Source organism: Staurois parvus, unplaced genomic scaffold (assembly GCF_062004578.1).
Source record: "Staurois parvus isolate SC_StPar_1 unplaced genomic scaffold, SC_StPar_1.0 ptg000549l, whole genome shotgun sequence".
Taxonomy (NCBI): Eukaryota; Metazoa; Chordata; class Amphibia; order Anura; family Ranidae; genus Staurois; species Staurois parvus.
The window spans coordinates 8,162,576-8,187,188 of record NW_028318345.1 but is presented as its reverse complement, the minus strand read 5'-3'; the positions used below and the strand labels follow the sequence as shown (position 1 = coordinate 8,187,188).

The 24,613-nt window shown below is 40.9% G+C and overlaps 1 protein-coding gene across 2 annotated transcripts in view; it reads right to left on the bottom strand.

Annotated features, from left to right (window-relative positions):
* Window positions 1–24,613, bottom strand: part of PCSK5 (proprotein convertase subtilisin/kexin type 5) — a 670,507-nt gene that overhangs the window by 261,977 nt on the left and 383,917 nt on the right. For both annotated transcript variants that reach the window (XM_089691090.1, XM_089691088.1), the window contains exon 10: window positions 16,364–16,467. In XM_089691090.1, coding sequence (XP_089547216.1) covers window positions 16,364–16,467 — 104 coding nt within the window. The remainder of the gene's footprint in view (window positions 1–16,363; window positions 16,468–24,613) is intronic.

Sequence of the window (24,613 nt, the reverse complement as noted above, 5' to 3'; positions counted from 1 at the left end):
ATCTCTGTGTAGCCCCTCTGAGGAAATGGGGTGCTTTGCATCCATCATTACTTGGATGGTATTCTACTGTTGGCCCAGAGCCCAGATCACCTACTAGTTCAAAAGGGATTTTCATCTGGCCGGCCTGAAAAGTTCTAGCTGGATTGGAGGTGTCAAAACACTGGGAGCAGACCCATCTAGTCATCAATAAGGAAGCTCAGTTCAATGCTCGAGTGAGTACTTTTCTGCTCCTTCTCAGAATAGGCCAAGGAGCAGGGAGCCTCTTCGGAAGTGGTATCTCTGTCAGTTTTGTCAAGCTTCCTAATTCAGGGGTCTCCTGGAAACGATGATGTCTTGCATCCCTATGCTACCCTGGGCACACTGGATTCTCTGCTCGTTCCAAAGAATTTCCTTTTTTCAATACAGAAGTCGGCACTTGAGGTGACTCAAAGTGCTTCTCCTTAGATGTGCAGAAGTCTTTGGGTATGGGTGTGATGGGATCACTCGATCCCGTATGGTAGGTCCATTATCTCGGACTATTGTCACCTTATGATGCCTGTGCTACAAGGCGGATCACCACCTACAGTTACTATGTGCGCTGTCACCTCGCATTCAGGCTTGACTGGTTATTTTGCATGATGTTAACACAGCAGCAGTGTCATGCATTTAGAAATAAAGAAAACTCAACAGCAGGTTCCAATAGAAGTGGAACGATCATGTCCATGACCAAATGTAATCTTCAGAGGCTGTGGGCGCCCAGGATGCCAAAAAGAGCTGTGACACCAGGTGTTTTTGGTTCACAATGAATGGGTCTTTAATCGAAAAGATCTTGCCCATATCACTCAAGTATGGGGCCTCCCTCAGTTGATCCTGTTTGCATCGCCAGCCTTTCACAAGGTGCCTCTCATAATAACCTCACCCGTTGGTGGAGGAAGTGGTCACTTACTCAGCCAAGGAATAGTTGCCTAGCAAATGGCTTTCCTTTACTGCCTTTGGTCATGAAGTTCCAGGGGGGACTGTTGTCTGAGTGTCTCACTGTGATAACACGCATGCCCGATTAGCCTGCAGGTCTGGGTTTTACCCTAGCCATGGAACTGGATTCTGGACCAAGCACTGCAGCTACCAGTGTTTCCACAACACCTGGCCCAGGATGGATTAGAGATTGAGAGGGAAGGACTGAAGGATTAGGGTCATCCTCTTTCAGTGGTAAATCCTGCAGGGTTTTAGGAAGGATGTGAATAAATGCCATTTACTCTGAAGTCTGGAACAAATTCACAGTCTTTGCAACTGAGAAGGATTTTGATCCTAGCAACCCAGTGGTCGCTCAGTTGCTATAATTTCCTCACAGATCTAAATTTGGGGCTCAGCCTAGTTCTGTAAGGGCTCTAATTTCAGCCATTTTAGCTTCATCAGGGAATATAAGCATGTGAGCTGCCAGGGGAGCATTTCAGGAGGTTGGTCTTGAAACTTTGCCCTGAGAAGGAATAACATTTCCCCTGTGGGATTTTATTCTGGCACTGGATTTCCTTGCCATGTCTCTCTTTGCATCAATAGAAAGGAGTCTTCAGTAGGACATCACTCGAAGCAGTGTCCCTCCATAACTTGAGGGGGCAGAGTTTTGGACCTGCAAGCGCTTCAAGCTACAGAGTCCTATGTCTTCTTTCTTCTGAACAAGTTGGGGCCTATGCCCCTTGAGCACCTTTGTCCCCAAGTGGCTTCAGTTTTCATCTTACAAATTGGTGATTCCATCCTTTCTGGCACGGATGGTGCCTAACCTACACAAGCTGGATGTACCAGGTATCCAAGATGCCTACCTTCAAGCTGCTTCCTAGTTTAAATCCATTGAAGAGGCTGTTTGTATTTCCATCAGGCAAATTCAGAGGAGGAAGCTGTAGTAAACCTTGTCATCTTTGAGTGTCAAGGTCATCCTGAAAACACAGTGCAGCCAGGCAAGAGCCTCCAGAAGTGGTAGAGGCTTATTCAGCCAGGTCCATCTCTACATTCGGGGCAGCGCATGCAAAGTGCTTATGAAGCCTTTTGCAAAGCAGCAGGCTAGTTACCTCAGTGCACCTGCCTCAGGCGCTACAGGGAAGATCCAGGGGTTTATGTGTCAATGGATTTCAACAGAATCTCTAGTCTAAGCATCCATGCCCATTGCAATGCTGTTTGATTATACCGTTTCTCCCTCCCTGTTTAGCTAGCTATTTATCACATGTATGCTGCCATTTTGGCATCAGAAAAGCAGAAAATTTGTATCATACTTACCGTAATTTTCCTTTCCTGATGCTAATCCATGCCAGCATACGAACCCTCCCTTGTTTGATCTTGATTGTACAGAGAATGGGGGAGGTTGCTCTGTCAGACATTTATAGATACTGTATACACAGGTCCTGTGGGTGGATATAGGGGCAGAGATATATCACATGTATGCTGCCATGGATTGGCGTCATCAAAGGAAAATAACAGTAAGTATGATACAATTTTCCGTTTTTGAGATGAAAGGGTCACGCTGTGGAGATGGACTATATTAGTTCATAGTTATTGTGCATATTGTTTATTATATTTTTTCACTACCTACTTCACACTGGGATTATTTTTATGGCAATATTTATTATGTCGCTATGTATATTTAAGAGAAGCGTGGCATGGTTATTGTATGATTTTTGTCATTTAGCACATTTGTATAGGTATGAGATGTGGGCGGCTTTTCATTTTTTAATAGTTTTTTAAGGTAATTTATAATTGCTCACGGGTATTCATTTATATCTAAGTAAATAAGATATACTTTCCTATCTATTTGCCAATACCAGCAGCATAAGGAATAAAAATAGATAGTGTTGACTGAGAGGATGAAGTTCCACTTTAAGGTAGGTTTTCATGCTACTCTGTATAATAAAAAAAAGCAGATTCAGCTGCTATAATCACCAAATCTCCAGTGTTGTCCCCTCAGAATTAATGACCCATGGATGTTCTCTTATTTCTGGGCTGAATGATGCTGCTCAAACCTCAATCCACCCCACCTCCATTTGCCCACCTCTGAAAATGAACAGGTCAAAGAAGACCTGTGAATTCAATGGATTGGACCCAAGAATGTGGGAAAAAAAAAATTTTCACAGTGCAGGACTGGCTCCAAGAGGGAATGGGGCCAGAACCCAGAGTGAAGCTTTGAGATATTACTTTAAAAGAAGCTTTTCAGAATAACAATGTTTGCCTAACATTGCTGATCTCTTTCTGAAAAATACTAGTTGACTAGCCGATCCTCTAATTTCAATGTCTTTGGAGTCAGTGATGAGGAAAGTTTTGCAGAACAGGAGCTCTGACTCCACTTTCAGCATGCTTTTTTTGGGGTCGGTGATTCAAAGTGTAGAAGCTAGAGACAACCAGTTAACTAATATTTCCAAATCAGCAATGAAAGTCATATTATTTCAGTAATTACAAGTTTTTCTTGAATATGACAGTGTTTATTTACAATATACAATGATAAATAGAATTTTTGTTCCATAAGATTTTATTTTTTAAGTTTTACAATATGTACAGAGTGAAAAAGAACATGTACACAGCAAACATAAAACTCCGATCCTAGTGATATAGCGCAATGGCACCTGAGAAATGGAGTATATATCATAGTTACATAATATGACTTCCAAAGAATGTTACAGTATCCATACCATAACAGCATATAAAAAAAAATAGATATTTACCCATTTTCACATGTACTATAAAAAATTCTGTTATTTTATTTTCTTTCTAAAGATGCTACTCATTCTTTGGCAACAATGTCTAAAAGAAGCACACCTCCATTATATTCTGGAATTGTCAGTGCTTCTAGTTTTTTTTTTGTATAAGATTTCAACATAGAGTATTTCCTTTGACACAGTTTTCCCCCTAAAATATATTGATGTGATCAACCATTTAAACAGATAAAAGAGAAATATTCAGGATATAAATGTGGAGAGAAGAAATATGGACGCATAGGACCTCAGACTATAAAATGTATTATGACAATACTAAGGAAGAGCATATGGATCTGATTTACAGGGTATGTGCACTTGTCATATTTTATAAAATCTGTAGTACTTGCCAACAAAGTATGATTTGTTACCAAACAGAAGGTACAGAAATTTCCAGAAGTGTTTAGATATGGAAACTGTTATTTATAAAGACATAATTGCAACAGTCTGTATACTATACAAGCGGGGCAAAAATTGCAAAGTCACTCACATCCACCATAAAAAAAAAGTAGTGTTTTTGATTTCATCCCAAAACCTATTTTGCAAATGAAACACATACAACAGTCAAAACAGTGCACCCCCTTAAAGTAAATATACTGATAATACTTTTTGCATGCAAAGTTTTACTGATGTTTTTCTGGACCTTCAGGGGATATATTCACACCAGATGTGGTAGGACGGCACTGGGCAGCTATTCCAGTGTAGTCCCATTGCATGGACAAGGCAAAATTCCTGGTCTCTGACATGCCCAGTTCACACCACTGTGTCGTGTTGGTGTGCAGCTTGCTGAGCTGATAAAAACTACTGCATGCAGTATTTTTTATTAGTGCAGAGCAGTGAGAGGCAATCCACTGCAATGCACTGCGTGGCCAACAATTGAACTTTAGGACATGTCTTTGTGACATCTAAATAAAGTTTACTATAACAATGGAAACAGTGCGTTCTGCCAAGCTTGGCGCACCTTCACTGTGACCATCTCAGCCAGATGACGCTGCACACCAACCACTGCACTGCAGTGCAGAGGCTGTTGTGAACTAGACTTCAGACCATAGGTTGGAGCATGATTAAAATCATACTGTGAATCCATAATGCGGAGAATTGGTAAATACCAAATTTATACTGCACTAAACTGACAAATTAGAAGGCCAGTGTTGTTTCCTTATCATCATCTGGTGAAAGCCATGTTGGAGTACAAATATGATGGAGTACATCTGGACTTGTAATCTTACAGATTCACAGCATTTCCACATACGGTAGATAATACTTTGTGGAACCACCACTGTATACTGCTTTTGTAGCCTTACTATGTTCTTATATAATGAATTCTCACAAATTCTGTATATATTTTTAAATATAATATTACTGCATTTCTTGCTCTAGGAGTTACATGTATCACTCTTCCTCTGACACTGACACCAATATAAGGGGCCGTCTTTCTACCACTACATTTGATGTAGGATGGCTTTCTTCTTTCTGATACCTGTGTAAGGGGCACTTTTTCTCCAACTCACATTAATGGACAGCCTTCCTCTCAACACTAGTTGTATGGGACAGTCTTCCTCCCATATAACACCAATGTAACTGGCATTATGTACTTCTGTCCACTGTATGAGTTACATAGTCCTGTCCACAGCAGTTCGTGCAATGTTGTGTATGTTACATTCTCCTACTGCTGTAGTTTATACTCTGAATTGCACATTAAAAATACATGACTGCTGCACTTTATAAGCTGTTCTGCATGCTACATAATCCTGACTGTTGCTCTGTAAATTCTGCACTGTATGCTACATAAAGCAGATGTCAGCACTATGAAAGCTTTGCTGTACACTACAAAATCCTGACCACTGTTCTATATATGCTGTGTTACATATGCCTGAATCTTGCACTCTGTACTATATGGGGTTGATCTAGTAAAGGAGAAAAGCATGTTCACTTTCCAAAGTGAAGGTTGTAAAGTGATCCTTATGCTGTGGGTTACATACTCCTGACCACTGCAGACAATACACTGCATCTTTTGATAGTCCTGAATACTGTAAAGTGTGTGGTACATTACAAATCCCTTATTAACTATTGTTTAAACAGTTGCTGCTTGCTAAGCAACCCAGCTATGTTAATTGATCCTCTGCTCTGAGCAGGTAGCCGGGATTGTCAGTCTTTGGCTCTCTGTTTTGCCCCTCCAGCGCTGACTGGAGTGCTGGGCTGTGGATTGGGGGAATTAGGGGCTGGTTCAGGCTTTCAGTGGATCGTTGAGAGGCTGAAGCAGGTGGCAGTCCAGGATTCTGGGTGGATTCCAACCATATGGTTGGGATCTTTTCAGAGCCTGGACCAGCTTTGTGACATGAAAATGGGTCTCAAGGGTGAAGAGCTAACTGCACTCCTGTGATCCATAGAAGCACAGACAAAAAAGCTTTGGCTACACTTCTTGACCGCCCTATAGCAGAAATACTGCTACAGGGTGGCAAGGGTGCGCAAAATCATGTGTATACTGTATATACGTGATTTTGCATTTGCGGGAAGGAGGCGTGTGTGAGCTGCGCGCACCCTACCTGCACCGCCATTTGTAGCCATGGCTGTCAATCACAGGGTCCCGGACGGTGATTACTCGCCAGCGCCTGGTGATTACCGAGGATCTCCGACGGGGAGGAGGAGAGTTTTGCTTACGAACAGTTCTCCCTGTCAGCTCGAGCCCACAGCTTTGGATGGCTGTGCTGTGCTTACAGTGAAGCACACTGGCTTGGCCCCCTAGTAAAACTCTCCCTGCACACAGTTAACCCTTTGATCGCCCCTCATGTTAACGCCTTCCTGCCTAGTGCCATTAGTACAGTGTCAGTGTTTTTTTTTTAAGCACAGTATTGGTGTCACTGGGGATGTCAGTGAGACAAAGTCAGTTCCCCCCCAGTGTCAGAATGTCTGCCGCAGTCCAGCTTTAAGTCACTGATCGCTGCCATTACTAGTAAAAAATAAATTCCAGTATCTATACCGGCATTTGTAAATGCTATAACTTTCACGTAAACCAATTAAATTTACATGTATTGGGATTTTATTTGGCAAAGACATGTAGCAGAATACATTTTGGCCTAAATTTCTGAAATTAGATTTTTTACTGGACATGTTTACCAGCAAAAAGTCCAAAATATTTTTTTTTTCTCTCAAAATTGTCGGTCTTTTTTTTTTCTTTTTTTTTATAGCGCAAAAAATAAATGCACAGGCGATCAAAGACCACCATAAGAAAGCTCAATTCATGGGGAAAAAAAGGATGTAAATTTCATTTGGGTGTAGCGTTGCATGACCACACAATCGTCAGTTAAAGTAACGCAGCACCGTAATGCAAAAAATATTCTGGTCAGGAAGGGGAGTAAATCCTCAGGAGGGCAAGTAGTTAAGGGAGGTTTATACAAAGTGTAAAATCTATTCATATATTTTGTGTGGAGGAAAACATATAGTATACTGTATAATGATAAATTGTAAAATTATCCTTTGTCATAAGGTTTATGTGCCTCTGTGAAAAATGCTTGTGGCACAGTAATTAAGGCATAATTTTGGGTGCAAAGACTGCAGCATATGTGTGAAGTGAACAAAGCAAGAAGCCTTAGGCTCTATTTAACCATGCCCTTTTAAGTTATGCTTACTGCTTATTGTGTGATTTGGCAATGCTGACTTTTCACTATGGTACGCTAAATATGCTGCTATTTTCTCCCTTCATTCTGACTAAGGGTGTCCTCGGACTTTTACAATCTTAGCAAAGCCCCTGCTGGTTATTAAGATAGAAATCCATCCCATTAATGTTCCTCTAGCTCTTCGTTTGCTAAAAGAGGGAACAATAAGATGGAGTTTTTTTATAATTCAGTAAAAGAGGTATTGTTTTCTGCGATATTTTTATGTACTCTTAGCTTATAAGTACTAGAATCTTTAAATGAATCATCAAAGACAACTTCATCTATTTCCCCTACATTTTTACTGGAGGAAATTTAAGGCAGCATGTGGAAAATAGTTTTGGAAAGAAATAGGTTTACATTGGTGTCTCTTGCTCAATCTAATCCCAGTCCAGTCTCCACATTGTACAACTCTGCCCTATACCTTTATTGCTTAAAAAAAGATTGATGGGGCAAACAAAGGATTGTAAACAATCATTTAAACATGTCTGTGGAATTTCACAGATTTAAAAAAAAATGGCTATAACTGCAATAACTTAACAACTGTCTAAGATGAATCACCCACATACAGAAGTGTGCCCTTCTAAAAATTCCCACAGAACAAGTGACACTGGTGTGTTCAAACTTAGGTGTATGTTTAGCAACTTGAGGAGTTTTATCTCAGTTCAGTTCTCCGCAGTCTCAGAGGAAAATTATCTCCTCTGCAGTCTGTTTATGAAGCCGAGAACTTCTGTTCTCAGGGTGAGAACAGTGGAGAAGTTTTTCCTCTGAAACCGGCTGAGATCTGTGTAGAACTGGGAGGCTGCCTGTAATCTTGTGAGATTATAGAGCACGTGAGTTTACAAAGTGAAACCAAAGTTAAAAAGAACATGTAATAACATGAAAATAATAAGCATTATGCATTGTGTGCAAACACATAGATAACTATCTATATACAGTGTGTGTGTATGTATATATATATATATATACACACAGTCAGGTCCATAAATATTGGGACATGGACACAATTCTAACATTTTTGGCTCTATACACCACCACAATGGATTTGAAATGAAACGAACAAGATGTGCTTTAACTGCAGACTGTCAGCTTTAATTTTGAGGGTATTTACATCCAAATCAGGTGAACGGTGTAGGAATTACAACAGTTTGCATATGTGCCTCCCACTTGTTAAGGGACCAAAAGTAATGGGACAGAATAATAATCACAAATCAAACTTTCACTTTTTAATACTTGGTTGCAAATCCTTTGCAGTCAATGACAGCCTGAAGTGTGGAACGCATAGACATCACCAGACGCTGGGTTTCATCCCTGGTGATGCTCTGCCAGGCCTCTACTGCAACTGTCTTCAGTTCCTGCTTGTTCTCGGGGCATTTTCCCTTCAGTTTTGTCTTCAGCAAGTGAAATGCATGCTCAATCGGATTCAGGTCAGGTGATTGACTTGGCCATTGCAGAACATTCCACTTCTTTGGTTGCTTTTGCAGTCTGCTTTGGGTCATTGTCCATCTGCACTGTGAAGCGTCCAATGAGTTGTGAAGCATTTGGCTGAATATGAGCAGATAATATTCCCGAAACACTTCACAATTCATCCGGCTGCTTTTGTCAGCAGTCACATCATCAATAAATACAAGAGAACCAGTTCCATTGGCAGCCATACATGCCCACGCCATGACACTACCACCACGCTTCACTGATGAGGTGGTACGCTTAGGATCATGAGCAGTTCCTTTCCTTCTCCAAACTCTTCTCTTCCCATCACTCTGGTACAAGTTGATCTCGGTCTCATCTGTCCATAGGATGTTGTTCCAGAACTGTGAAGGCTTTTTTACATGTCGTTTGGCAAACTCTAATCTGGCCTTCCTGTTTTTGAGGCTCACCAATGGTTTCCATATTGTGGTGAACCCTCTGTATTCACTCTGGTGAAGTCTTCTCTTGATTGTCTACTTTGACACACATACACCTACCTCCTGGATGGTGTTCTTGATCTGGCCAACTGTTGTGAAGGGTGTTTTCTTCACCAGGGAAAGAATTCTTCGCTCATCCACCACAGTTGTTTTCCATGGTCTTCCGGGTCTTTTGGTGTTGCTGAGCTCACCGGTGCGTTCCTTCTTTTTAAGAATGTTCCAAACAGTTGTTTTGGCCACGCCTAATGTTTTTGCTATCTCTCTGATGGGTTTGTTTTGTTTTTTCAGCCTAATGATGGCTTGCTTCACTGATAGTGACAGCTCTTTGGATCTCATCTTGAGAGTTGACAGCAACAGATTCCAAATGCAAACAGCACACTTGAAATGAACTCTGGACCTTTTATCTGCTCATTGTAATTGGGATAATGAGGGAATAACATACACCTGGCCATGGAACAGCTGAGAAGCCAATTGTCCCATTACTTTTGGTCCCTTAACAAGTGGGAGGCACATATGCAAACTGTTGTAATTCCTACACCGTTCACCTGATTTGGATGTAAATACCCTCAAATTAAAGCTGACAGTCTGCAGTTAAAACACATCTTGTTCGTTTCAATTCAAATCCATTGTGGTGGTGTATAGAGCCAAAAATGTTAGAATTGTGTCGATGTCCCAATATTTATGGACCGGACTGTGTGTATGTATGTATGTATGTATGTATGTGTGTGTGTGTGTGTGTGTGTGTGTGTGTGTGTATATATATATATATATATATATATATATATTTATTTGTGTGTGTCTCTCTCTATATCTATATATATATATATATATTATACACACACACACACACACTGTATGCACACACAGTGCTCAGCATAAATGAGTACACCCCTTTTGAAATGTAAGATTTTAATCAATATCTCAATGAACAGAAGAACAATTTCCAAATTTGTGACAAAACTGAGTTTTATAGAACATTTGTTTAGCTCATTACATGAAAGTGAGGTTAATAATATAACTTACATTACAAAATCTTCAGTTTTACTCAAATTAGTTGATGCAAAAATGAATACACCCCACAACAAAATCTACTCCATCTAGTATTGTGTATGACCATCATGTTTTGTAAGGACACCACCAAGTCCTCCAGGCATGGAATGAACAATTTGGTGATTATATTGCAACATCTATCTTTTTCCATTCTTTAAGAACGACTTCTTTTAGAGCCTGGATGCTGGATGGAGAGTGATGCTCAACCTGTCTCTTCAGAATTCCCCATAGATGTTTGATTGGGTTCAGATCAGGAGACATACTTGGTCACTGAATCACTTTCACCCTGTTCTTCTTCAGAAATGCAACAGATGCGTGTTTTGGATCATTGTCATGTTGGAAACGTGCACGATGATCAAGGGCACGCAGTGTTGGTAGCATCTCCCCTTTCAATATAGAGCAGTACATCTGTGAATTCATGATACCATCAATGAAATGCAGCTCCCTGACACCAGCAGCACTAATGCAGCCCCACAGAAGGACACTATCACCACCATGTTTCACTGTAGACACCATGCATTTTTCTTTGTACTCCTCAGCTTTGAGACGTCCCACAGTTTTGGAGTCATCGGTTCCAAAAACATATCTTGGTCTCATCACTCCAGAGTACAGAGTCCCAGTAGTCTTCTTTTTCAGCATGGACCCTGGCAAATTCCAGGTGGGATTTTTGTGCATGGGCTTTAGGAGAGGCTTCCTTCACGGACAACACCCATGCATGGCATTCCTCTGCAGTGTATGTCATGGGAAGCAATCACCCTAGTTTGGCTTTCTACTTTAGCTAACTGCAGTAAACTTGCATGACGATTTTTCTTCAATCCTTCTCATCAGAAGATGATCCTGTTGAGTTGTTAACTTCCATGGATGGCCTGGACATCTCTGTGAGATGGGCGCAGTTCTATCTTTGTTAAATTTTTGTATCACTTTTGCTACAGTATTCTGGCTAATAAGTAAAGCTTTGCTGATCTTCTTGTAGTCTTCACCTTTCTTGTGTAAAGAAAGTATTTTCTTTCTCATGCCTTGTGACATTTCTCTTCCATGTGGTACCATTGCTGACAACATGAAATGGGAAGGGGTTTTCTTTGTTCCGCAGTACATTATGGGCAGGCTGCCAGAAAGTGGTTAAGTAACACCCTTTTATGATCAATGGTCTGCTGGACAACTGTTTAATGAATAATTAGACTCGCCTGTAGTTGAGTTCTTGTTAATTGGGATTTTGTGGTCTAAAATTTAGCTTTGCTCCGAAGACTTTCATTGGGGTGTATTCATTTTTGCAACATGGTCTTGAATGAATTTGTTAGGAAAAATACTTTTTGTAGTATAGTGTCCTATAGACAATTTTAATTCTGAAAGGAAAGTAAAGGTTTTCTGACAAATCTGTTAGGGTGTACTCATTTATGCTGATCACTCTATATATACTGTGTGTGTATGTATATAATTTATTTATATGATAGGATATGTAGATACAGCACTTTGTATACAGTCCTTTGTAAATTGCACTAATAACCACCTTCACTGTTTGCCACTAATCTCACTGGATTTGGTATCTGAGCCTGAAAGACTGCTTACCCCAGGAAGCATATATCCTGGTTGCCTATCCCCAGCTCACATATGGTGGAGGATGCGGGCACTCATAGCAAGGAACTGTTATTTAAAGGGCCAGTACCTAGAGTGGCTAAAACATGGAGGAAATCCTCAAACAGTTGGTGCTATCTAATGCTGCACAGCAGCAAGCAAACGCTGCACAACAGCAAGCCAACACTATTACGAAGGAGCAAACTATTATTATTATTCAGGATTTATATAGCGCCAACGGTTTGCTCAGCGCTTTACATTATAGTGGGGGACAATACAGTAACAATACAGTTCAATACAAGAGGGAATTGAGGGCCCTGCTTCTTGGAGCTTACAATCTAGGAGGGAGGGGTTAATGGTACAATAGGTAATAACTGTGGGGGATGGAGTGGTTGGAAGAGTAGAGGATTCCAGTATTAGCAGAGGGTGGGATAGGCTTCCCTGAAGAGAGAGGTTTTCAGTGATCGCCTAAAAGTAAGTAGAGTAGGCGATAGTCTGATAGATTGGGGTAGGGAGTTCCAGAGGATGGGGGACACACTGGAGAAGTCCTGGAGACAAGCATTGGAGGAGGAGATAAGGGAGATAGAGAGTAGGAGGTCTTGCGAGAAGCGGAGAGTACGGTTGGGTGATATTTAGAGACAAGATCGGTGATGTAATTTGGGGCAGTGTTGTGGATGGCTTTATATGTCATTGTTAGTGTTTTGAATTTTATCCGTTGGGCAACTGGGAGCCAGTTGCGGGATTGGCAGAGTGAGGTGGCAGATACAGAACGGTTAGTAAGGTGGATGAGTCTGGCAGCAGCATTCATGATGGACTGGAGTGGGGATAGCCTGCGATGAGGTAGGCCAATGAGGAGGGAGTTACAATAGTCGAGGCGTGATATGACAAGGGAGTGAATAAGTTGCTTGGTTTCCGGGGTTAGGAACGGTCGTATCTTGGAGATGTTGCGGAGGTGAAGTCTACATGATTTTGTCAGAGATTGGATCTGGGTCTGTAAGGACAGATGGGAGTCTAGGATTACACCAAACTAGGGTGTTCTGTGAACAGATTAGTGCTGTACAGGGGCAATCCTTTGAGAGGATTGCCATGGACCTTGTGGGTCCACTGCCCAAGTCTGCCCAGGGCCATCAATATATCATCGTAGTTATGGATTATGCTACCAGTTACCCTGAGGCAGGTCCTTTACACACTGCGTCTGCTGAAAACATAGCTAAAGAGTTTTTCATGGTGTTCAGTCGTGTTGGGGTCCCTAAGGAGGTCCTTACAGACCAGGGCACCCCATGCATGTCATGAATAACCAGAGAAATGTGCAAATTGTTTAAGGTGACCCAGTTGCGAACCTCTGAGTACCACCCGCAAACAGATGGCTTGGTGGAACACTTTAATAAAACATTAAAACAGATGTTGAAAAAGGTTGTTAAGGATGAAAAAACTGGGACTATCTTCTTTCATACCTAATGTTTGCCATCAGGGAGGTCCCCCAGTCCTCTACGAGGTACTCTCCATTTGAGCTGCTCTATGGGAGACACCCTAGGGGATTGTTAGACATTGCCAAGGAAACATGGGAGGGAGAGTAAACCCCCCACAAAAGTGTCATTGAGCATATTGTGCAGATGCAGGACAGTATTGCTGCAATCATGCCTACGGTAAAAGAACACTTACTACAGGCCCCAGCAGCCCAACAAAGATTATATAACAGGGGGGCCCGTCTCCTAGTGTTCTCACCTGGTGACAGGGTCCTAGTGTTAGTTCCCATGGTTGAAAGCAAGTTCCTGGCAAAGTGGCAGGGGCCCTTAGAAGTAACTGAAAGAGTCAGAGAGGTAAATTTACAAGGTATATCAACTTCGTAAAAAGAAGGCCCGAGCAGAGATACCATATAAGTCTGTTAAAACCCTGGAAAGATAGACTGGCATTGACTATGGGGGCTGTTCCTATAACTCCTAGGGGTACTGAATTCCCTCTGGTCCCTGAGGTCACTATTCCCAACACCTTGTCTTCTCCCCAAAAATAGGAAGCTAGAGCCTTCCTGATAAGAAATAGAGAGACATTTTTTTTTAATTGCCTGATACAACTTCAGCTGTTCGGCATGATATTGCTACTGAACCTTGGGTCTGTATCAAACTAAAAGCCTACCGAATTCCTGAAGCTAGGAGAAAGGACATCAGGGAAGAAGTCCAAAGGATGCTGGATTTAGACGTAATTGAGGAATCCAATAGTGACTGGTCTAGTCCCATTGTATTGGTCCCAAAACCAGATGGCACCTGGAGGTTTTGTAATGACTTCAGGAAGCTGAATTCGGTGACAACATTTGACACGTAACCAGGGTAGATGAGCTGATAGACAGACTTGGTAAAGCACGCTATCTGACCACGTTAGATTTGACCAAAGGATATTGGCAAATCCCCCTGACTGATAGCGCCAAAGAAAAGACTGTGTTTGTGAACCTGGAGGGTTATTTTCAGTATAAAAAGATGCCTTTTGGGTTGCAAAATGCCCCTGCAACCTTTCAGAGGGCCATGGACAGATCCCTAAGACCTCACCAACAATATGCAGCCACCTATCTGGATGACATTGTAATACATAGCACTGACTGAGAGTTCCACTTGCCCCGTGTTCAGGCGGTCTTGGATTCCCTTTTCAAGTAAGGTTTTACAGCCAATCCAAAGAAATGTGCCATCGGGTTAGAGGAAGCTAGGTATCTGGGCTACACTATTGGTTGGGGAATCCTAAAACCCCAATTAAACAAAGTAGAAACCATCCAAGAATGGCCACGTCCAGCATATAAGAAGCAGGTCTGGGTGTTTCTGGGTATCACGGGGAACTATAGAAGGTTCATCCCAAATTTTGCCACCCTAGCAGCTCCACTGACTGACCCGACAAAAGGGAAGGACTCGGTAATGGTGAAATGGTCCACAGAAGCAGGGGAGTCTTTTAAAATCTTGTAGAAGGCCCTTTGTTCACAGCCAGTGTTATACTCCCACGATTTCTCTAAAGATTTTTTGGTGCAGACGGATGCGTTTGATGTTGGCATTGGAACGCAATGGGGAAGAACACCCTGTGGTGTACCTGAGCAGAAAGCTCAATGAGCACGAGAAAAAATATGCTGTCATAGAAAAGGAATGCTTAGCCATAAAGTAGGCCTTAGACACACTAAGGTACTATCTGTTAGGAAGCCAGATTGAGTTGATAACTGACCATGCTCCCCTCAAGTGGATGGCTCAAAAGAAGGAAACAAATAGACGAGTGAACCGGTGGTTTCTGGCCCTGCAGGCCAATGTCTTCACTGCAAAGCACATGCCAGGGCTCAAGATGGGGAATATTGATGCCCTGTCCCGGGTTCATTCCTGTTGGGCCACAGATGTTCAATCCTGGGTTTGAAACAAGGGGGGTATGCGGCAGAGAGTCCCAAAGGAACCCTGGGAAAGTCCTGTTCTGGGTTTATAGATCTCCCAGGTTCCTTACCTATACCTTTAGGGATCTCTGATATGATGAGGTCCAGTGCAGGGTTTACCTCTCTCTCCATTGGCAATTAAATCCACCTGGGACCTGTAGCCAAAGATCTCGGCCTGGGGATCAGCCAAGTCCTGTCTGGAGAGCTGAAAGGTTGGTGGAAACTCACTAGCTGTGTAAGTTGTGCCTGACAAGCAGTAGGCTTGATCAGTCTAGTAGTTAGGACCTGCGTTACTGTGTAGTAAGAGTCAAGACACTTTTTTTTGTTTTGTTTGATATTTTCTTGCCCTGTTTATTTTGGTTAAACACTGTACAGCACTTTGTATATAGTCTTTTGTACATAGCACTAATAAACACCTTCACTGGTTGCCACTAATCTCACTGGATTTGGTATATGTGCCTGAAAGACCGCTTACCCCAGGAAGCATACATCCTGGCTGCTTATCTCCAGCTCACTATATATTTATGTATACATATACAGTATATATTTATTATTTGTATTACTTTTTAACCTACTGATGCTGATATATATGAAGAAAAATGTCTTCTTCTAATCACACCAGCTTATCTCTCAGATTCCCCACCTCTGAGCTGGAGAATCTGGGACGGAGATATTTTACAGTAACGGGCAGTGAGATCTTCATGTCCCATTTTCATAAACTGGCCGTTTGCGACAGAACGGTTGTGGTGCTGTGATGAAAAGCGGAGAAAATGTTCTCTACGCCTCATCTCAGCTACACAAACCTGTACACATGAGACACAGCCGGACACCCTTATTTGGTTTCAGCTTGCCTGGAAATTCCTTGTACAACAGCAGTTAAAACCAAGACCATTGGTATTTTCACTATGTGGTGACTTTCTCTGAATTCACAAACATAGCCAACATTGACAAAGCTGAACTTAAGGGACTTGTTTTTGTTTTTCTTCCTGCTTACTGTACATTTACCAGTAAATAAAGATACCGTTAAAATATATTTAAATTGTCCAAGTTAAAAGTCAGTAGTGAAAATGATCATAGACTTACCCTTATGACCTGCTGCATTTGTCTTCCAGTCTGGAGCATTTAAGTGCCTTGGACGGGAGGTCCTTACAATGATATGCTGCACATCTCTCCATGTTAGGAATGGGCTATAAAGCAAAACCATAAGAGAGATAATTTCATAAATTTACTGATGTGAAAATACCAAGTTTGAATATACAATGTATATATACAGTGGGGATCGAAAGTTTGGGCACCCCAGCTAAAAATTTGTATTAATGTGCATAAAGAAGCCAAGGAAAGATGGAAAAATCTCCAAAAGGCATCAAATTACAGATTAGACATTCTTATAATAAGTCAACAAAAGTTAGATTTTATTTCCATCATTTACACTTTCAAAATAACAGAAAACAAAAAAATGGTGTCTGCAAAAGTTTGGGCACCCTGTAGAATTTATAGCATGCACTGCCCCCTTTGCAAAGCTGAGACCTGCCAGTGTCATGGATTGTTCTCAATCATCGTCTGGGAAGACCAGGTGATGTCAAGCTCAAAGGTTTTAAATGCCCAGACTCATCTGACCTTGCCCCAACAATCAGCACCATGGGTTCTTCTAGGCAGTTGTCTAGAAAATTGAAACTGAAAATAGTTGATGCTCACAAAGCTGGAGAAGGCTATAAGAAGATAGCAAAGCGTTTTCAGATGTCAATATCCTCTGTTCGGAATGTAATTAAGAAATGGCAGTCATCAGGAACACTGGAAGTTAAAGCAAGATCTGGAAGACCAAGAAAAATATCAGACAGAACAGCTCGCAGGATTGTGAGAAAAACAATTCAAAACCCACGTTTGACTGCACGATCCCTCCAGAAAGATCTGGCAGACACTGGAGTTGTGGTACACTATTCCACTATAAAGAGATACTTGTACAAATATGGTCTTCATGGAAGAGTCATCAGAAGAAAACCTCTTCTACGTCCTCACCACAAAAATCATCGTTTGAACTTTGCAAATGAACATATAGACAAGCCTGATGCATTTTGGAAACAAGTTCTGTGGACCGATGAGGTTAAAATTGAACTTTTTGGCTGGAATGAGCAAAGGTACGTTTGGAGAAGAAGGGGCACAGAATTTAATCAAAAGAACCTCTGTCCAACTGTTAAGCATGGGGTTGGATCAATCATGCTTTGGGGTTGTGTTGCAGCCAGTGGCAAAGGGAACATCTCACGAGTAGAAGAAAAAATGGATTCAATAAAATTTCAGCAAATTTTGGATGGTAACTTGATGCCATCTGTGAAAAAGCTGAAGTTAAAGAGAGGATGGCTTCTACAAATGGATAATGATCCTAAACACACCTCGAAATACACGGGGGATTACATCAAGAGGCGTAAACTGAAGGTTTTGCCATGGCCTTCACAATCTCCTGACCTCAACATAATTGAAAATCTATGGATAGACCTTAAAAGAGCAGTGCGTGACAGACAGCCCAGAAATCTCAAAGAACTGGAAGACTTTTGTAAGGAAGAATGGGCAAAGATACCTCAAACAAGAATTGAAAGACTCTTGGCTGGCTACAAAAAGCGTTTACAAGCTGTGATACTTGCCAAAGGGGGCAGTACAAGATATTAACTCTGCAGGGTGCCCAAACTTTTGCAGATGCCATTTTTTTGTTTTCTGTTATTTTGAAAGTGTAAATGATGGAAATAAAATCTAACTTTTGTTGACATATTATAATAATGTCTAATCTGTAATTTGATGCCTTTTGGAGATTTTTCCATCTTTCCTTGGCTTCTTTATGCACATTAATACAAATTTTAGCTGGGGTGCCCAAACATTCGATCCCCACTGTATATACATTTATTTATATGATATTAGGATCTTTATACTTGTAAAATCCACTTCTTGGCATTCATTAAGTGACACAGGATGCAGTGTTTAGACACAATTTGGTTATACTGCCACCTACAGGAGAATTTATACAGCAATGGCAAGTCTAGAATAACCCCAACCCCTCCCCCTTCCAGCCTCAGTTTTGTGGTATAGCAGTACTAGGAGTAAGATTACAAACACCGAAGGGTTTGAGGTGTGCTCCTTAAAAAAACTCCAAGAAATAGATTTCACAGTGAGTACAAAAATCTTATATTCTTTCTCATTCACTTAGGGTCACAGGACTCACTGCCAATTGGAACACTCAAAAGTAGTCCAACTAAGGAGTGGGAAAAAGTAACAAAACACTAACAGTCTCACATAATAAAAACAGAACAGGGGACAACTTGCAACCAGAAGAGCGGCCTGAAGGACCTTACTCCCGAAGCTGGCATCAGAGGAGTCTTGATCATCCATATGGTAAAACCTACGGCATGCGAAAACAGAAGACCAAGTGGCAGCTTTGCAAATCTGAGAAATAGTTGCCTGATGCCAAAAAGTACCATAAAGTACTCACAGTTTGGCAGTAAAGGGTGGAATCGAATCCTTAAAATGATAAGCCTGAACAATGACCTATCTGAGCCACTAAGAAATGGTAGAATTAGTAGAAGCTGGTTCCCCTTTAGGAGTACCATCCGGAATGACTAAAAAAGGAGTCAAAATAACACAAAGAATGTAAGTCTTTCTAACAGAAGCAACAGCTGAGCAGAAAACCTGGACAGAATGAACTACATTCAAAGAGATGGTAGAGGCCTTGGACCAACAAAAGAACACTGCTTGGTCTCAAAAAAAGGGAAAAGTTTTTCCAAGGAAATGAGAACTCCTTACCCCCAGTAAAATTCTATATAAGGGTGTTCAAAGCAGCTGCAAAGATACATTAACCATCAAAAAGGATGAACAGCAAACACTTATTACATTGCTGTCCCACGGACCAACATTTCAGCCACAGAGTTCTACACATATTCACTGACAGTAGTTTCTTATGTATATCCTTCTGTTCTAATGGCATTGAGCCATTTTGGATTGCATTTCACAATTAATTATTTATTTCAGAATTGATCTTTGCATTTCTGTTTTCCTTGGTGATACCTCATTGAGGCTTCTGTTACTGTAAGATTTTTATTTGTACACCTGAAACTCAAACTTTACTTTTTAAAAACAATACTGTATTACATGCTGTTCATACTCATTTAGTCATTATGAGATTTTATTTCTGTATTCTGCATAAAAACCTGGCTGATCTTACTGTTCTCTGTCTCTGGCTCCTGTCCATGCCCCCACTGCAGTTGGGGATTCTGAAGTGCAGTGTTGGTAGCTAATGCACATGCTCAGTTTTCAGTATATTTCTACCTTAAGCACTTCCTTCCTATCACATTTGAGCAGCCAATGTGGACGTAGAGACACATATAAGGGAGTATACACAGTGGTAAATGACAGCCACCAAAAGAAAGCTCTATCTGTCTCAAAAGTGAGTACAGTGTTGCATGACCGCGCAATTGTCATTCAAAGTGCAACAGGGCTGAAAGCTGAAAATTGGCCTGGGCAGGAGGGGGGTCAAAGTGCCCAGTAGACAAGTGGTTAAAAAAAAACAAACATGTTATACTTATCTGCTCTGTGTAGTGGTTTTGCACAGAGAAACCCCAATTTTCCTCTTCTCAGGTCCCCTATCAGCACTCCTGGCCCCTCCCTCCTGCCAAGTGCCATCGGAGCAAGCATATGACTGCCACACAACTGAACAGCCTATTCTGCCAATCCCCGATCACAAACAAACAATAGGAGCTGTCTGTGACAGGTTGGTCACTGCGCTAGAAGTGTTCAGAGAACCAGCTTGCAGCACAAACGACTCAGCCCCATATGCACATATGTGTGGTATGTGGGCTTGGTTCTAACATGCTTATTTCACTGGCCAAATTAAAAAAGAAAATTAGCATGTGTTGTGAATTTGACACCTTGTGCCCAGAACAGCTACTACATCATTCTGATCAACTAAATAACTCATGCCACAGCACAATTTCTATGATTTTAATACAACGTAACTACAAATTAACCATTCGACAACAATAATAGCAATATTTTAAACATTCTGAAGTTGCACAAGGTTACATTTTGTGGCCTTTTTTGGGGAAAACTGTTTGCTGAAGTTCTTTCTTAACAAGTTGTCTAACTGGCTGCTATATCTTACTTGTTTGTTCAAAATATGCAAAAGAGGTGGAAAACTCTAGCTATTAATTTAAATACTCCACTCCAGTGAGAAGTTTATGCCCTTGCAGGTGCAAACACTGAATAAGAACTGAGTTATAAGGTAATCTAAAGTCTTTTAATTAATCAGGTGTAGACAGTGATGTATTTATGTTTGCAAACACAAACCATTTCTACATTACTTGGTACGTGGTCGTGCATAACTACAACTGTCTCACATGCAAATGATTAACTCCATTTTGATAGCTTCTTTACAAAACAGGAATGCTTAGCGAAGATTAATAGATCGCCACTGCATCAGCCAATTTATGTCATTAATTTTAAATGAACTGTATTATTAAGCTCAGTACAACCTGTCTTGATGAACTAAATCATTTCCACATGCAGACCTTGGTAGCTGTGCTACTAAAACAAAAACTTGGAAAATAAAAACTTATGCAGGCCATAGATGGGGAGAAAAACGGCAGATTTTCGGCCGAATAACGAACTATCGGTCGGTCTAAAAAACTTACCTGACCACCAATTATTACGAAAATCGGCCGATTAATGAGTAACCTATAACGGGAAATGATGTCATTTTGTGGCCTTTGTGATCCTTTTTCGGAAAACGATCGTTCGTTTTTGACCATCAATGAGGATAAAGTCGGGCGTTTTTCGAAAATTTTCCAACATCACCGATAATCTGAAAGTCCAAAATACACGAAAAACGGCCGACAAAATCGTCCACTAACGATAAGATAATCGGCCGGTTTTATTTTTGGACGAAAAATCGGCCGTTTTTCTCCCCATCTATGGCCTGCATAAGGCTCCATGCACACTAGGCATTTTAATAATGGTGGTATTGTTAGCTGTCTAAAGTCAAATTAAAAATGTGATTTTTTTTCAGCGACTTTTAGCTTTTTTGCCTTAGCGTTTAGCAGCGGTTTTTTTTTTTTGACCCCCCCCCCCCCCCAATTTTTTTTTTTGCTCATAAAATGTACTGCAATTTTCAGCATTACAGCATTTTTACAGCTAAAAACTCCTCTAGAAACCCACTAGTCCTGGGTTTTTTTCCAGCCAAAAAACACTGATTAGATTACATAGATTACAGTCTATGTGTGCATGGACACATAGGATAACATGCTGGGGAGTTTATTGGCTGTAGAAAAAACATCAAAAGCCCAAAACAGCCGCTGTAAAAACGTCCAGTGTGCATGAGGACTAAAGCACAAAACAGAGAATTGTTTACTAAGATCCCTGGTACAACTAAAGAGCATCAGGGTTTGCATGTACTGTGCTAAGGAAGATGGTGTTTATACAAAAAAAATTAAAAATTGTATTTTCTTTTGCATTCATTTTTATTGAATCTGATAGTCAGGCAATCATAAGTTCAACATGAGCCAACCATGACTGTTAATGTTAACATGGTCTCTCTTTAGTCTGACATAAATAGTAGTTATAAAAACATATCTATGGTAAAAATTTGAAATCATTACATTCATTTCCACATTGTATTTCATATATTTTAAGCCTACTCCTATTAATCTGAATGATGTTAAAGTTTGTAAACTTACTATGGTGAATATTTCTACACATTTACTTCCTTGAATTCTCCAGTGCACTGTGAGTAGGCAATGCTGTGTCACACATTCTATAGAGCCTGCCTTCTGAACTAGAGAGGTGCTGAGAGGAGGAGTTTCAGGAGGTGGTGTCAGTTTAGGATCGTTGCTTGCAGGCAACAAGGTACAATGGGACAGTAGACCTTAGAAATTGGAAGTAAAACGCAGAGTTGCAAAACATGGGAACAAAGGAAGTTGCTGAAAAGAAATATTCTGCAGAGACATTCTGCAGGCAGGCATCATTCACAACATGAAAGGAGATTTTTCAAGTAAGGAGGTGGCGGACCTTTCAATCATCTAACCATCCTACATTCATAGATCACATTTCATAAATAAAAGCTGTAGAACGACTTTTATTTAGTTGCTGGTCAGAAGGGGCTGGCTTAGTCGGGCACTCTTGATGAGGTCCCTCAGTTCTAAGAGGAAGCCTTCTGCTAAACCAGGAAACAGCGGCACAAAGGACACATCTCACATTGAAGTTAAGTTATATCCCCTGTGCTGATGATTTTTTTAAGTAAACTTAGGCTTTAAATACATCATAGGGGAGTGGCCAGACTGTTTTATTCATATACAGTGTAATATACATAGTATATTGATTTTGATATAATCTTGTTTTATAATGTATAATCTTTTGCTACTATATCTAAATAGTTTTTAGATCTTATATACATAGCTGTTTACACTACAATGAAACCAATTCTAACATAAATAGCTCATATTACATAAAATATAAAAGCAGACAACTTAGTTTTCTGTTAAATATTGGAGATAGCAGATATGAAGAAAAGGCAATGACTTTATAGCAAAGTGCAATAAACTATTATACCAGTGCAATTGCTATTATATAAACGTATGACTCCTTAAAAATATAAAGTGCTTCATATATATACTTCAATTCAACACAACTGTCTATAAAGTGCAACGGTTCTTCCTCTGTGTAAATAAAGTGCCTCATGCAGTACCAACACTTCCAATCTCTGCTCTTTGTGCCATTGCTGATGCTTCAAGTGCCCAAAAAGGTAAATTGAGTTTTTAAAATTTAAGAGTCATGTTAGGGATTAGATTAGTTTAGGGCTACTGTTATGGTCAGGGGATAGATGCTAAATTTTAATGGATAGGGTTAAAGGTAGCTTTTAGGAAGTATATTAATGTAAAGTTTAGGTTTTAGGATCCTGAGTATGTGGCAATGGTTTATTTATGTTAGGTTCAGAGCTCGTTCACACATGTGACAACCTTTGTTGCCCCTCTGAAAAGGGATCTGCATTGAAACGATCTTCAGAGTACAGTTGACAGGCAGCTTGGAAATATTACAGTTCCTCACCACCACAACTATGTTAACTGTCTGTGGTTTCAGGGTAGTTGCAAGTTGGCCACACACTTAAACGAGCCCATTAAGTTATGTTTTAATTGTATAGGTTACATTAACTTTAATGGTACAGGCAGGGGTGTATTTACCACAAGGCAAACAAGGCATTAGCCTAGAGCGGCATTTTTCAGGGGAGCAGCACCACTCCCTGGAAGAAAGAACACATGCGGCATGGGGACCAGGTGGGATCCGAGAGAGGCTGCGGGCTGCTTGATGGTGTATGCAGAGCCTGACTCTCATTACGGGGAGGGGATGTCTGGAGCTGTGAAGGTGAGTGTCTCTCTCTCTCTTGCTGGGGGGAGGGGGGTGGCGTTGGTTGATGGCAGGCTTTCTCCGTGTGGGGGGGTGGCCAATTTTTGTGTTGCCTAGGGCAGCACAAAACCTAAATACACCTCTGGGTACAGGTGAGGTTTAGAAATCAGAGTGATTTTGTCTCTGTCTCATTTCTAAATAAATATAAGGTGTGATCAGCCTAATACAATTTTAACTGGATTTTATTACAATGAAATATGTACTTTTGTATCAATTAACCTATAATCATGTGTACTAAGTTCTATACATGGTTTTGTGTATGATGTACCCAGGGGCGGACTGACCATTTGGAAACTCGGGCACTGCCCGAGGGCCCAGGGTCAGTAGGGGCCCCATGAGATGCCCCTGGTACCTTTTTCATAGGCTTTTTTGAGTTTGGGCAAGGACACAGGGGCCCCATGATCCCCTATTGCCCGGGGGCCCCATGAGTTGTCAGTCCACCCCTGGATGTACCTCTGAAAGCCCACAAACAAGTACTACAGCCAGTCGCTGATGCCAAATGTAAACATCCTGTTGATGTTTGTACATGATTATTAGACCAAATGTAACCTTTGAGACATAACAGTATTCATACAGTATCCATACAACAAGGGGTATTACATAAAGATCATAAAGGATGCAATCTGAAATCTCAGCTACTGGTCTCACTTAATTGTGGGAGGATAAAAAGCAAATGTGAAATCTGAGTGTGCTAAAAACTCCTTTAAAACTTCACTGAAAGAAAGCCAATGTTCTGTAACCTACTACAAAGCATAACTATTAAAATTCCAGATACATATTCTTGCTTTTTTTGTGAAATGTCTGCTTTAAGCTGCGTACACACTACAAGTTTTTTTCGTTCAACCCAGCGGGCTGAACAAGAAAAAAAACCTGACAGATTGCCATACTAACACAAGAGAT